The 16,033-nt window shown below is 42.5% G+C and overlaps 1 protein-coding gene across 1 annotated transcript in view; it reads right to left on the reverse strand.

Moving 5' to 3' along the window:
- LOC140716763 (suppressor of tumorigenicity 14 protein-like) overlaps window positions 1–16,033 on the reverse strand; it is a 108,776-nt gene that overhangs the window by 29,969 nt on the left and 62,774 nt on the right. The window contains exons 10-12 of the mRNA XM_073029597.1: window positions 10,670–10,773; window positions 1,226–1,356; window positions 15–119 (exon numbers count right to left, since the gene is read on the reverse strand). Of these exons, the coding sequence (XP_072885698.1) occupies window positions 15–119; window positions 1,226–1,356; window positions 10,670–10,773 (340 nt within the window). The remainder of the gene's footprint in view (window positions 1–14; window positions 120–1,225; window positions 1,357–10,669; window positions 10,774–16,033) is intronic.

Below are 16,033 nucleotides of genomic sequence, written 5' to 3' on the forward strand. Positions count from 1 at the left end.
ACATAGGCACCTACCACAGCTGATTTCATCACTGTTGTCTCCACAGTCATTCCAGCCATCACACTTCAGGTCCAACTGAATACAGCGGCCATTATTGCAAGCAAACTCTTTTGGGCAAGCTGGAGAAGAAATTAATAGTCATTTATACAGCATATCCAACCCAAGGAGTGTCCCATGGCATTAACCAATGCACTTTCAAAACAAAATGAACCATTGAAACCGTCAAGGAGCATTATTGAAAAGGAAGGGAAAGGTGGAGAGGCATTTTATACTTTTGCAGGTCTGCGCACTGAAGGTACGGCTAAGCAAAGTGGCAGTAATATCCAAATGGGCAAATGGAAGAAAATTTTAAAAAAATTGAAATCAAAAGAATTATAGATACTGAAAATTTGAAACAAAAACAGAAAATACTGGAAACACTTTGCAGGTTAGGCAGCAGCTGTGAAACAGTTAATGCTGCTAATCAAAGAGTGCACTGAAGAGCCTGAACCTTCTATGAAGTGTCATTGACCTGAAACGCTGACTGGTTTGCTTTCCCAGACACAGCCTGAATGTGTCCAGCAGTTGCTAGTTTCTTTCTTTGAGGAGAGACCGGAATTGGTTTGGTTAATTCACTATCATTTCAGGATGTAATATTGTATACATTTCTCTGACATTAAATTGGACCCGTCAAGATGCAAAATCAACACCAAAAGATTCTTGGTTAGTAAAAGCGTCAAAGGTTACAGAAAGAAGGCAAGAGGATAATGGGGCAGCCATGATGAAATGGTGCAGCAGACTTGATGGGCCAAATGGTTAAATACTGCTCCTGTGTCTTATGGTCTAAATACTAACTGTTTTATAGTGTTAATGAAAATGCGGGGGGGGGGGGGGGGGGGAGGTGGCAAGGATAGGAGTGAGGCAGAGGCTGTGGGGGATTTTCACGGGTCAGGCAGCATTTGTGGAGGGAAATGGACAGACAATATTGCGGGTCAAGTCCTTTCATCTGGACGGAAAGATAGAAGAAAAATAGGGAATATAAAAAGGTGGGGGAGAAAGTGGAACAAGAACTGGCAGGTGATAGGTAGACCCAGGTGAGGGGGCAGGGTATCATAAGGAAAGAGGGGGAATAGTGACAGGGACTGGGAGGTGATAGGTAGATCCAGGTGAGGATAACGATACACAGAGGGAGGAGAAAAGAGTGGGAATGGAGACAGAGACTGGTAGGTCATATCTCTGTACTCACGTTCACTAGGATCATAAGGTTCAAACGTAGCAAAAAATCCTCGAAATGACCCCGCTGAATCAGAACGGAACCTGACTGTCATCTCATTCTTATTACCCAGCTCCACCATCCTTGGCTCCTCTCCACAGATCCTGGAACACAAAAAGGTGGATTACTCACAAATCAGCAAAAAAAAATTAAGTGCATTTATGTAGCACTTTTAACAGTGAAATGTACCAAAATATCTGAAGGAGCCTCTCAAGAAGACGAAGGTTGTAGAGTCACACAACAGAGAAACATGAACAATGACTTGTTATGAAGTAAACAAGGGTACCATTTAGCCTGTCTCAGTTTTCTGGCCAATACGTGACAGAATAGGACATTCTTTGTCCCTCATGCTTAAAAGAAACCAACAAGAGAAATTGATTTTGAGTTTCTTTCCCATAGCAACCTTGACTTCATCCTTTCAGAGTTACTGCCCTTACCCCATCCATCACCATCTCTGCAACTTAAACCAAACTCGTTTTCTATCTTTTCCAGTTCTGACAAAGAGTCTTTGAACTGAAGTATTAGCTCTCTCCTTTCCCCGTTGTCGCATGACCCGTTGCACAGTTCCAGTATTCCCTAGGTTTACACTTAAGGTTAATCCCAGACCTTCAGCCAGTCCTGAAGGCTTTGGTTCTCAAATTACTTAAATATCTGAAGCTTACTGCTTCCACGAATCTTTTCACAGCAAGTTCCAGATACCCTCTCCTCCCTCCCCAACTTTCCTCTAGTCCTAACAATTTTACCCAAATTCTAGAAAAAATGACAGCCAGCTTCTTTGTACTGACAGCTGCTGTGGTAGTGAGGAGCTGCTGATTGGCTGAGAGGCAGCTGCAGGAGGAAGGCCTAGTAATTATGGAGGAATGGCCATCTACTTTCAAGTCAGGATTGTGAAAAACTCAGGGGTAAGCTGCAGGTGTAACACCATCCTCATCCTTCCTGATGGTAGAGACTACAGGATTAGGAAGTGTTGTGACTGAAGCTCAGCCGGGATTTCCAGGCCAAATCGAGGTGGCAACGTCTGATGTATCCAAGCAACAGAACCTGCTGTTTGGACGGAGATTTAAGAACTGGGCCAGATTGAAAAGGTCAGGGGTGTCGAGGCCTAAGGCGAGGTGGGGGCCAACTCAGAGCACTGCTCCACAACATTTACTCAGCTCTGCACTGAACAATGGGACTCCCTTTGTGGCCTTCAGTTCAGAAACACTATTTGCTTGTGGTTATTTTTTTTTAATTGGTTACTTTTTCCATTGCACATTGGCCGTTCAATGGTCTTCTTGGCTCGGAGTTCTTTTATTCTTTTTTTTTAAACTTTTTTTATTGTTTTCAAATAGTTACAGAATAAATGTGCATTAAAAAAAGTGTTACCCAGCCCCCCTCCCCTTAACCCCTCCCCCAACCTCTCCCCCCTAACATCCCTATTAAAAAAATAAGAAAGAGAAAAAAAAAGGAATGCCTGGATGTTGGAAGATCCCCACATGCTCCACGGAGTTCTCATTTTTTTTTAATATATGTTAAAATTCTTTTTCTTTTTACTGGCCCATTAAGCCCATTAACATTAAAACTTTAAAAATTTAGATTAGTCATTTTTTTTATTATATTACTCCAATCTATAATAATACCTAATCTTTCCACTTTCGTGGTGTCCTGGGAAATCTTTATAAAAATCTCCATGTTGCTATGTGTGTCCCCACCAATCATCCAGGCAAAAAGATAGAAAAAAATTAAAATATAAAGGAAAAAAAAATACCCCCCTACTAATGTTGTGGAAAAAAGACACAACATTACCCCCCTCTGCTGTACGGGTCATGGCAACCGCCATGATTACACACGTGAATCCCGCAGTAACCGATCCACAGCCTCCCAGCCCCCCCGCAACATAAAAAAGTATATGTATAAGAAGAGAAAAAAAATACTATTCTCATTTAGTATTTCTAAAATGTTGCTTTTCTCTTCTATAATATCCATAAATGTCCATCACTTCTGTTCCTTGGGTCTATCTTCATCTTTAATCCATTACGTTTGGAAGCCTCTATGTGTAATTAGCGAATAGATGGAAGTTCTTGTACAAACTCCTCCGCTTTTCGATAATCGGAAAAAAAAAATTTTCCCTCCTCCAAAAAAATTATCAGTGTTGCTGGATGACGCATTGTAAATTTATAACCCTTTTCCCATAAGGCTTTTTTCGCTGGGTTAAATTCCTTCTTTCTCTTCAACAGGTTGTAACTTATATCAGGATAAAAAAGAACTGGTTTCCCTGCTATCATCAGTGGCCCGTTTCTATTTTTGGCACTTTGGGCAGCGGCCTTCAGGATCTTTTCTTTGTCTTGGTATCGTAAGCATTTTATCAAAATTGATCGTGGGTTTTGATCAGCTCGAGGTCTTGACCTTAAAGATCTATGCACCCTTTCAATCTCAATTGGAGTTTCTCTTTCCATTTCCAATTTTTCAGGAATCCATTTTTGAAAAAAATTTATTGGATCTTCTCCTTCTGTATCTTCTTTAAGTCCAACAATTTTAATATTATTTCGTCTACTGAGATTTTCAAGCTTATCAATTTTTTCCATAAATTGTTTTCTTTCTGATGTCCAAGCAGTATTTTCCTTTTCCATTTTGTCCATTCTTTCAACCATGTCTTCCGTTGTAGTTTCCAAGTCCGTAATTCTTTTTTCCATTTTTTCCTGTCTCTTTGTCATTTTATCAAGCATAATCTCCATTTTGGTCATTTTTTTTCCAGAGTATTTTTTGATTATTTTTAATTACTTTTAATGTGTCTAATTTACGCATTATTTGCCTCAAAGTCTTTTCTATATTTCTAGAAGGACTTTTACCTCTTTCTTCATCTGATCCTTCCGAGAGATTTGACTCTCCCTCCAATTCGCTATCACTTTCAGTTGCAGTGGTAGCTGGGCTTTGTAGTTCTTGTTGCTCCCGTTTGCGCATGCTCCATCCTTCGCGTTTGCGCAGTTCACGATGGTTTTTTCCTTTGGAAGTGGCCAGTGTTGCCACAGTCTCCTGTTCCGTATCGCCGGTGATATAATGTACCTGAGACCGCGGTTCCTCGGTAGACGTGGGCCTTGTTCTTGTTCCAACTTGCGTAGTCTTCCCGGTATTAGTTTTCTTCATCTTCCTTCCTTGAGGCATAGCTTGACACAGTCCGGAGTCGTTTATAAGTAACTTTTAGAAAGTATTGACTAACTTTTCTTCATTTAAACATTAATTTATTAACTTTTTACGGGAGAGCTGGGTCCCTGCGTCTCGATCCTACGTCATCACGTGATGTCCCCCTTTTATTCTTTTTTTTAAATGTTTTTTTTAATGGGCATGATGTGGTTTTAATTGTCTGCACATTGAGTGTCAGTCTTTTTTATATGCATCTGCAGAACTGAAGAGATTCGTTCACCCTCTCACTTGTGCCTTGCACATGGTGGAAGTGCCTTTATAACCTTGCAATATCAAGGTTAAGTGGTTTGACTCATCCTTGTTAGAGATTGTCAGTGTCTGGCACTTCTGTAGGATGGAAGTTGCTTGCCATTTACAAGCCCACGGCCAGAAGTCACCAAAGTCCTGCTTCATGCGGGCATGGGCTGCTTCATTTGCTGAGGATTTCCAAGTGGATTGAACTTTGTACAATCAGTGAGCATGCACACTTCTGGTCTTATGAAGGAAGGAAGGTCATTGAAGCTGTAGCTGTTGATGGTGAGGCCTAGGACATCACCCTGAGAAACTGCTTCAATCATACCCTGGGCTAGGGCAGTTCACCTCTGACAGCCACAGCCATTTGCCTTTGTGAGATGTATGACTGCAGGAACATTTAATGCCCATCAAACACAGTTTTACCAAGACTCCATGATGCAGTGCTGAGTTATTTGCAGCCTTGTGTCAAGGGCAGTCGCTTCCACCTCACCCCTGAAATTCAACTCTTTGAACCACGTTTGACCTAATGCTGTGCTCCTGGGATGTTGTTGATCCTCTTGTCATAGAAGGCTCTTCAGGTTAACTGTTTCACTTCCACAAATGTTGCCTGAGCTGCTGAGAGTTCCCAGCCTTTAATTTCAGATTGCCAACATTTGTACTTTTTTATGTTCCTTCACATTGAGCTGTGCCATCTCTCTAACAATTATATAATCATATAATTATGAGCAATTTCTCAACAAAACTTTGGGATAAACGACCAATAGTTGCTCTATCACCTTTCTTAAGTTGCAATTTTCTGACTTATTTCTAGCAAAGAACCACTGGCATTTCTACACACCCAGTTGGGAGGAAGCTTAGGATGAGAATGATCCCGGGATACTTGCATTCCTCACAGCTGCTCCCCAACGTGTACACACGTCAATGGGAAGAAGTGACCACCTGCAAATGGGAAGCTCTTTACCAGAGTCTGTTCAAATTTATATAATTTAATTGTGATCCACTATTTCATTATCAATAATAAAATAATTAAATAGTATGTTATATCACAAGTAATTCCCTTCTGAACACACTGGTGTTCACCATGCACTGTCTCCATCACAATGAGCTAAAGCTGAAGTGCCCCTAGACTACAACCTTACCAGCTCTATGTCAAGTATTACACTGAAATAATGTGATCACCACCAGATAAAGCTCACACTGTTCATCTGCTAATTCAAACTGGCAGGTGCGGTCAAGAAGGAATATGGGCAGCCCAAATAATCTACACAAATACATTCCATTTGACACACACCTTGTAACATTGCGGATGCACATACCTGTTACTCCAAAGAAAAAGAATTTACAATCCTGTACATGCAGCTGATTAAATTCTTACTGTGTACAGCTAGAAATACTAGTGGAAAACTCTGCTAACACTCCACTGAAATCTACCATCTTCTATGTGAGCTACTCTGCTAATTGTAGTTTCAAATAACATTGACCTCCCAACATTCGGCAGACCCACTGTTCACCATTTTCACATAAGGAGCCTCTTATCTTGAAAAACTCCACTGACTACTCAACTCTCATGCCCTCTCTCATCAATAAAAATCTTTAGACACTAAAGTTATTTCACATCTCCCAGTATGTATTATACAACACAATCTGTCATAAAGACAAATGGCCAATCCTAAATCAGTACTAACATACTGAATGTTTTGTGGCTAATACAGGGTTTTGATTTAGGTTGACAACATTATAACCAACAACCAGCATTAATGTCATTAAATGTACCTTCAAAACATCAAAGACGTTAAAGTAAAGAACTACATCTCATTTGGGGCCAGGACCTGTCCTGACGTTTCTCACCTTGGCTTACACTACGAATGGAAATTCAGTAGGTTTCATGGGATTAGGCAATATTTGGTACAACTCTGCCCTCTACTGTAGTGAGAGCAAATAACATATGGATTAGGAACCATCTCAATGGACAGGCATGGAATATTGCCAGATCAAAGAGAACTTAAGAAATTTCTTTGCAACTTCTCACTTTGAAGTTATTTGGATGGGAGTGATTAATAAAGAAAAGCAACATCAACGTGATGGGCCAAAGTGCCTCCTTCAATGTCATAAGGAAGTATTAAATAAAAATATGAAAATGACATGATTGGTTAGTAGTTCGACTGATCATGGTCTGTGTGGCCATGTTCTTCAAGCAACATAGAGGGCCATGAATTCACTTTCTAATTAGCTGCTCTGTGATCTTTGGACAATTCACAGCTTTGAACGAATGGAAACTGGCTTGCATGGCTGTCTTCCAAAACCAGTGAAGTCGAGGCCTGTCTGACAGCCATTGTGCAGCCCAGAAGCAGGCCCTTTAGACCTGCATGTTTATCCAAACTGCATGCATTAACCTTTGTACCTTTCTGTGCCCTGCCTTTAAACCTCTGTCTAAATGTCACTGTATATAGTGACTATATTTGATTCCACCACTTCCTTGGAAGTGAGTTCCAGATATTGACCAGTCTCTATGTAAAAAGGTCACCCACCCCGACCCCCCCCAGCTCCTTCACTTCAAGGTACGCAAACCCATCTCTCCACAGAGCTAAAGTTCTCCAATCCAAGCAAGAACCTGGTAAATCTCCTCTGCACGCTCTCAGCACATTTTCTGCATGCACCCTATATCCCTGAAACAATAGAATGGATCACGCTACAATCACCGATAAAGGGAAGGCTCCAATAAAAAGACAAATGTAAGCTATCACGAGGATATCTGCAGATGCTGGAAATTCAAACAACACACACAAAATGCTGGTGGAACACAGCAGGCCAGGCAGCATCTATAGGAGAAGCACTGTCGATGTTTTGGGCCTAGACCCGAACACAAATTCAGCAGTAAATCTGGACTTGGACATCACACAAGTTAAATCATGTAGCATTGGTGGGGTGTAATGTATTAGATTCGGATCTGACTCCAATCCCACAACCAGGAATACATATTAACACAGCAGAACAGTGCGTGTGGAAATGTACATTCACAATACAAACCATCCTTGAGGGCCTTTCACTTGAAATGTTTTATTTAATCACATATTATCAGAGATGGGTATAAGTAATCATGCATTTTGGAAAAAAATCTGAGGGGAAGGATTAATCTGCATACAGAGAGGAAGAGCTCAATTAGTGTTAATCAGCACTGCTTTGTAATGGGGGAGATCTGGTCCAATCAATCTGTCTGAAGTTTTCAAGGAGATGACAAACTGAAGATGGCTTAGAGCTATGGATGGTGAGGAGAGAGCAGTAGGATTTCAGGGCACAGACTACAAGAGGAAGGTGCTTATTAAATCTTGGTTAGGCCATAACTGGAGTGCTGTGTTTGATCCTGATCACCATACAAACAGGAAAGTGACTGCAGTGGAGAGAGAGCAGATTATGTTGAGCCAAAAGTTGCCTGTGATGGTGAGTGAGGATACAAAGTGTACAAAATTAAGAAGGGAATAAACAAGATAGAAAGAAGCATTCCCCCGTGGTAGAGATGTTTAAAACTGGAGGGCACATCTAAAGTAAGTGATAAGAGATTCAAAAAGGAATTCAAAGGATTTTTTTTAGTTTAGTGTCTGAAATGCACTGCCTGAGAGCTGGTGGAGGTAGGTTCTTATTCCTTTCCAATCCCAATTAAAAGATGTCAGCCCAAAAGATTGACTCTTTATTTCCCTCTACAGATAGTTTCCCCAGCATTTTGTGCTACTCGAGATTTCAAACATATGCAGAATCTCTTGTGTGTCTGCGTGTGACTTAAACATCATGAGCCTAATCTCAAGGTTGTATAATGTATACATGTTTTAATAATAAATGTACTCTGAACTTGAACGTGCTAGGTGGGCAAGTGCTAGATAATGGGACTTGTACAGCTGGGTACTCATGACCGGTGAACTTAAGGGCTCTTTTCATGCTTTGTGGCTCCGAGATACTCACTATAAAGAGCTGAGGTGAGCGATGAGGCAACGGCAAAAGTGGAGGAGGAGGGTGATGTGCAGATGGGGTCGGTGGGAAGCGAGAGCTTGACTTAAGAGACAGAGACTGGTGAGTGATGGATTGAGATAGTCAAGGAGAGGGGGAAAAATGTGGCCCCTGGTTCTTGAACCAACCACAAATGGAAAAGTTTTACACCATCTACACCGACCATTATCCACCATCTAACACCCTAATCTCTGAACTTGACAGATCCCAAACCTGAGACTTTCAGGAGAAGTCAAGGCTCAGCAGCCTTGAGAGAACTGACTTTAGAGACATCAACAATCTGTTTCTCAGGCCCTGCTCAGAGCTTTGGAGTCCGCAACAAGTGTATCAGGAAACTCCACATCCCTGAAGGAACTTTCTCTGTTCCAGTTGTTCTAGTCCAGGAGGCAGGTGGATAGGAATGGTGCTCAGAGTGCAAACCGAGGCCACTTTAGATCCTCCAATGTGGCCTGATGCACCAAGCGAAACAATCTCAGGATGTCATGCAAGTAGATAGATATGGAACAGAAAGCGTAAGGTATGTTTGTCTTCATTAGTCAAGGCTCTGAGTACAAGACACAAGGTCATGTTGCAGCAGTATTGAAATTAGGATAGGCTACACTTGGAGTATTGTGTGCAAGTTTGGTGCCTCATTAGAAGAAGGAGTTGAGGTTTTGGGAGAGGGCGTAGAAGTTTACCTGGATGCTGCCTCAATTAGAGGGTGTGTGCTATAAGGAGAGGTTAGATAAACTCGTGCTGTTTTCTCTGGAGCACTGATGGCTGAGGAAAGACCGGACAGAAAGTTAGAAAATTATGAGAACCACAGATAGGGTTGACAGTCAGAATCTTTCTTCCCCAGGGAAGAAACATTAAGCATGAGAAGGCATGCCTTTAACGTGAGAGGGAAAAGTTTAAAGGGAATGTGTAGGGGAAGTTTTTGTTTGAAAACACAGAGTGGTAGGTACCCGGAACAGACTGCCTGGCGTGCTGCTGGAAACAGACATTATTTTGGCATCAACAGGCTTTTAGACAGGCACATCAATGTGCAGATTAGAGGGTTATGTTCAAGCAGAAGAGATTTAGTTTAATTTAGCATTGTGGGCTGAAGAGCCTGTTCCTATGCTGTTAACTATAAAAAGAACACTGAAGGAACCACAGATTCTCAAAAAACATCAGAAACCTTTGTCTATTTTCACCCCCAGATGATCTAGACACAGCAATGATCTGCTGGATCTTTTCAATAATCTAGAGGTCTGGAATGGACTCCTGGTGTATTTGAAACAATTCTGTGTCTGGTAAAACTCTATAACCACAAAATGAAAGGCTGGGAGGGAAGCTGGCTTTGAATTGACATAACTCCAGGCTGTGGGCGATGGCAGGAACTCACAGAAGAAAATGTCTTGACAGGCAATAGCAAAGCACTGAGGCGGTCATTATTATTCCCTGCGATGGGACACTTCAATTGCGAGTAATAAGTAAGTAAGCTTAGAAGATAATAGAATACACTTACTTATGGTGTCTGAAGTTAGACAGAATAGGTTTAGGGTTTGATCGAAACAAAAGCATGTTTTCACATTTTTTTTCTTATCTTTTTCAGACTGAACAGGCTCCCTTCTCTGAGCCTAGTGTACTTACTCCCTCTTCATGGCTGAAGCACTCCATCCCATCAACCTCCCGGTGAGTCTGTTCTCCATTCTTTCTCATACAATCACACCCTTCCTATACCGTGGCAACCAGAATCAAATGTGATATTCCAGCTGTAACCCTATCAAAGTTACTGGTCAGGTATTGGGTTCTAAACTACAAGAGGCTGTGCTGGTACTGAATATTCCTGTTCACCCTGAAAAAAAATGGGGAAAGCATGCTTCCCTTTGGATCAATCAACATGTCAAGCCCGAAACCAAGGCTAGTTTAAGGTTATGTAATTTATGCTTATCATATTGCTGCTAAATTTCATGCCATTTGTACCCTGGGTATGTATGCCTACGACAATGAACATTTGTATGTGAATGTGGCACAACCCACCTCTTGCTGTTTATTTCCACATAATCCTTGCAGGTGCCATCCTTGTCCAGATTTTGCAAAAGGAACACTTTGAAAATGACTTTTACATGTTTGTTGGAAGATACCTAAGGAGAAGGAGGATTGACAATGAGAATGGTCCCAGGATAAAGGTGCAAATGATCACACAACAAAACAGAATGGAACATACGCCAGTTGCAGGAAATTATATACTGCTGGTTGAAAGGGCAGGCATGATCCAACTAACAGATTTCACTGCCCACTGGTGAAAGCAAAGACACAGCATTACACATGTAACAATCCTAGTTCCAAACTCGAGAACTGAATCAAACACAGGCAGTAAATTGCACAAACACAAGGAAATCTGCAGATACTGGAAACTCAAGCAACACACACAAAATGCTGGTGGAACACAGCAGGCCAGGCAGCATCTATAGGGAGAAGCACTGTCAACATTTTGGGCCGAGACCCTTCGTCAGGACTAACTGAAAGGAAAGATAGTAAGAGATTTGAACGTAGTGGGGGGAGGGGGAAATGCGAAATGATAGGAGAAGACCGGAGGGGGTGGGATGAAGCTCAGAGCTGGAAAGGTGATTGGCGAAAGTGATACAGAGCTGGAGAAGGGAAAGGATCATGGGACGGGAAGCCTAGGGAGAAAGAAAGGGGGAGGGGAGCACCAGAGGGAGATAGAGAACAGGCAGAGTGATGGGCAGAGAGAGAGAGAGAAAAAACAGACAACTAAATATGTCAGGGATGGGGTAAGAAGTGGAAGAGGGGCATTAACGGAAGTTAGAGAAGTCAATGTTCATGCCATCAGGTTGGAGGCTACCCAGCCGGAATATAAGGTGTTGTTCCTCCAACCTGAGTGTGGCTTCATCTTGACAGTAGAGGAGGCAATGGATAGACATATCAGAATGGGAATGGGACATGGAATTAAAATGTGTGGCCACTGGGAGATCCTGCTTTTTCTGGCGGACCGAGTGTAGGTGTTCAGTGAAACGGTCTCCCAGTCTGCGTCGGGTCTCACCAATATATAAAAGGCCAGACCGGGAGCACCGGACGCAGTATACCACACCAGCTGACTCACAGGTGAAGTGTCGCCTCACCTGGAAGGACTGTCTGGGGCCCTGAATGGTGGTGAGGGAGGAAGTGTAAGGGCAGGTGTAGCACTTGTTCCGTTTATAAGGATAAGTGCCAGGAGGGAGTTCGGTGGGAAGGGATGGGGGGGACGAGTGGACAAGGGAGTTGCGTAGGGAGCGATCCCTGTGGAAAGCAGAGGGGGGGGGGGGCGGGAGGGAAAGATGTGCTGGGTAGTGGGATCCCGTTGGAGGTGGAATGTAGTGGAGTCCTGCCTCCAGCACCCACTCAGGCAGGACATTCCTGCTTCCAAACACTCTCTGAATGAAAACATTCCCCCTCCAAATCTCAGCCCCCTAGTTCCCTCCTAACTACCCTATCCATGTCACTCAGTTTTGTGTACCTTTACCAGATCTTTTCCATTTGCCACTACTTTGCCCATCTTACCAACAGACCACTGTTATCCCTGCAGTCAATAACTATCCTCCTCACGACCAACATTATTGACTGCTGTAAATTATTAACATATATATCAAACAATGAGGGTCCCGGTAGTCACAACCACCGCCCTCTGTCTCGTATCTTCCAGCCAATTTTGGATCTAATTTACCTAATGTGCCCTGGATCACATTGGCTCTATTCGTTTCCTAAAGTACATAGAATTTAACACACAGTGCTCGATGCACGTTTTTCCAGTAAAGCCTAGCCACAACCAAAATTTTCTTGAAAATCTCAGTGAACCTTTTAACTGACTGATGAGGAAGTGTTGGAGACAATTCCTTAACTGACGAGGGAGATCTAACTGAGACACTATCCTGTTTCTTGAATACCCAGAAGGTGTGCTTTACTGCATTCTCACTTTGGTTTGAACTAACAATTAATTCATCTTTATAAGAGCCCACCTCCTAATTAGATCCAGAGATTAAGGGAACTAGGGCTTTACTCTTTGGAGAGAAGGAGGATGAGAGGAGACATGATAGAGGTGTACAAGATATTAAGAGGAATAGACAGAGTGGACAGCCAGCGCCTCTTCCCCAGGGTACCACTGCTCAGTACAAGAGGGCATGGCTTTAAGGTAAGGGGACGGAAGTTCAAGAGGGATGTTAGAGGAAGTTTTTTCACTCAGAGAGTGGTTGGTGCGTGGAATGCACTGCCTGAGTCAGTGGTGGAGGCAGATACACTAGTGAAGTTTAAGAGACTACTAGACAGGTATACGGAGGAATTTAAGGTGGGGGGTTATATGGGAGGCAGGGTTTGAGGGTCAGCACAACATTGTGGGCCGAGGGGCCTGTAATGTGCTGTACTATTCTATGTTCTAACTTTCCCACAGAACTGAAGGTAAACACCAGTTTGAAAATCCAGGAAGCCAAAGACACCATGGCACAATTTCAGAGAGGAGCTCTCCATCTCTTGGTATTTCTACAAATCAGATCAAGGGGTCATTACCACACTGCTGTTTATCTTACTTCATGGGCTTCAAATAGTCTTCCTCACTTCCTGAATTACAATAGTGACTAAACTTCATGATTGAAGCTTTCAGAAAAGGTCGTGGAAGGTGCACTATAAGGGCAAGTCTTTGTTTTAAGCAATTTGATAAATTCACTGACAAATCATGGAGACAGCTTGGTGCTGCCAGAGCAAAACTTACTCTTAGCTTCTTACTATTGAGCTTTAGGTAATTTCTGTTACTAATTAGGTCAGTACGTTCCTAAAAAGTCCTTTATTATCATAGCTGCGTATTATAAAATTAAGTCGGTGGTGAGGGATAGCAGAATGTGCTGGATTGGTGAATAGGAGGAAGGAGGTTCCAAGTGTTTTAAATCAGGAGGCTGAGATGAAAGTGCCGATAGAAAAACCAAAGTAATTACTAACTCAAAGGGAATAAGCGTATAAAATTAAAACTCCCAAGTATAGGATACCAACATTAAAGGGATGTCAATTACATGGATAATTGAAAAATAAACAGGGATGCTGAACTAAAAAAAAACATGTACAGCAAAAATAGAAATTAAACACAAATCCACTGAAACCCAGTGGAGCCTGGAGAGCATCAATTCAACTAAAGTGTTTCCATTTGTTCAGAGCCTGGATGAATGGAAACACCTTGGAGAAATCACTGCAGAACATGAGGGTGGCAGAGAATTCTCCAAACACCAGCATTCCAGATCACTGAACAGAGGCATTGCAGGAATGCTCCAGGAGATTGGCTTTGCACTGAGGGCACTCCAGTGCATTGTGGGAAAGAGATCACAGCAAAACACTGAATGCAAAACAAGGCACTTTGAGATGTTCATGGGAATGATGGGAGCTAGGAGCTACACTGATACACAATTCGAACAGTAGATGGGTGCCACTGTGTCCACAGACATGATTCGGGATGTTTGCGGTCATAGAGAGGTACAGCAGCTTGCAGCTCTGCTCTCTCCCTGATGTCAGGGTCAATGGTTGCACTCAGAATCCGCAGAACACTGGAAACGTCACCCATAGGTTTACAGCCCGTCAGCTGCCTGCGACCCTAACAGCTGAGTTTGGTGCCAGCATCGACACGGTGGGTCGAGTCGCCTGAAGGGCCAGAAATTCCTCTGACTGTGCTGCCTCCTTGGTGTTGAAGTAGTGTCATTATGTCTCAGGAAAGGCAACAGGCATAGGTTATGAGCCAGTATACTACAGCACTTCCAACATGGAGAGTGTAGGAACAATGGAGAAGGTCGGAGAGAGGACGTCACCTCACGGAGCTGACAGCAGTGAAGGATCCATTCAGCCCATTCACTGCTTCCCATCCACTAACCTCCTCCTTCAAGGCAATTAGGCACAGGCAATTACATACAAGCTATCATGATATCAGAGAAAACTTTTTCTCTACTAAGTTCATTTTCCTTTCAATTAATCCAACATTTAAAATTGTTTATAGACATATAGAGTGATACAGCATGGAAATATGACCTTCAGCCCAAATCATCCACATTGGCCCAGATGCCCATCTAAACTAATCCCAATTGCCTGCTTTTGGTCCATATCCCTTGAAATCTTTCCTATCCATGTACTGTACCTGTCATAATTATGGAATAATTTGGTACCACCTTTTCAGATAAAGATTCCACATTCAAACCAGCAAGGAAGATGTTTCTCCTCCCTTCCCTTCTGCCATCCTCTGATTACAGACTAAGGGACAGCCTCACTTGGACCATCACAATTTCTCAGCATCCACCAAACCTTCACAGGGTGCCCTAATAACCTCCTCCATTCTAACAACAGTCCTAAGTGTTCCATCCTCCCCTCCTAGAGTTTTACAAGGAGGTAATGAAACTAATCTTGAAGTTAGGGCTGTAGATGTTATCCACATGGATTTTAGCAAGGCATATGACAACACAGTAGTCCCACATGGTAGGTTGATAAAGAAAATAAGGATGCATGGGAAATGTGGCTCTTTGGATTCAGAATTGGCTTCTCCAGAGCAGAGTGTAGTAGTTAATGGGACTTATTCTATCTGGAGTTCTGTACTGGGACCTCTGTGGCTATAATGTGGATAGGTTGGTTGGTAGGTTTGCAGATGATACGAAGATTGGTGGTGGTGTGAGTAGTCTGGAAGATTGCCAGAAGATACAGCGGGGGATGGATCAGTTGCTGATATGGGCAGAGAAATGGCAGATGGAGAAACTAGCCAAATAGGAGATGTTATACTTTAGGAGGTTAAATATAAAGGGACAGTTCACTGTTAATGGCAGGAACCTTAACAGTGTTGATGTACAGAGGGATCTTGAGTTGCAAGTTCATAGCTCACTGAAAGTGGCAGTACAGGTTGATAGGATGGTAAAGGTGGTGAATGCATTTCTCAGTCAAGGCACTGAGTTCAAGACTCAGGAAGTAATGTTGCAGCTTTGTAAATCTCTAGTTAGGGTGCATATACAGTATATATATCAGTTCAGGTTGCATATTACAGGAAGGATATGGAGGCTTTGGAGAGGGTGCACGTAAGCTGAGACGGGATACTGCTTAGTGCTGAGGCTAGAAAGTTCCACTTTAGTTTAATCTGACCACATGACCTTCTTCCACATCTTTTCAGTATTTTCTAAGTGACGTTTGGAAAGTCTTTATAGGCAAGGATATGCTTTCTTTTTTTAAGTGGTACATGTGGCATAAATCTAACACTGTGCTTCAGCCGGGTAACACAGTAAAGTACAGGGGAGGTAGCATCATGCTATGGGATGCTTTTGAACAGCAGGGACAGGAAACCTGATCAGGATTGATGGGAAGGTGAATGCTGTTAAATACTGAGATCCTGGATAAAAA

This window comes from Hemitrygon akajei, chromosome 26 (assembly GCF_048418815.1).
Source record: "Hemitrygon akajei chromosome 26, sHemAka1.3, whole genome shotgun sequence".
Taxonomy (NCBI): Eukaryota; Metazoa; Chordata; class Chondrichthyes; order Myliobatiformes; family Dasyatidae; genus Hemitrygon; species Hemitrygon akajei.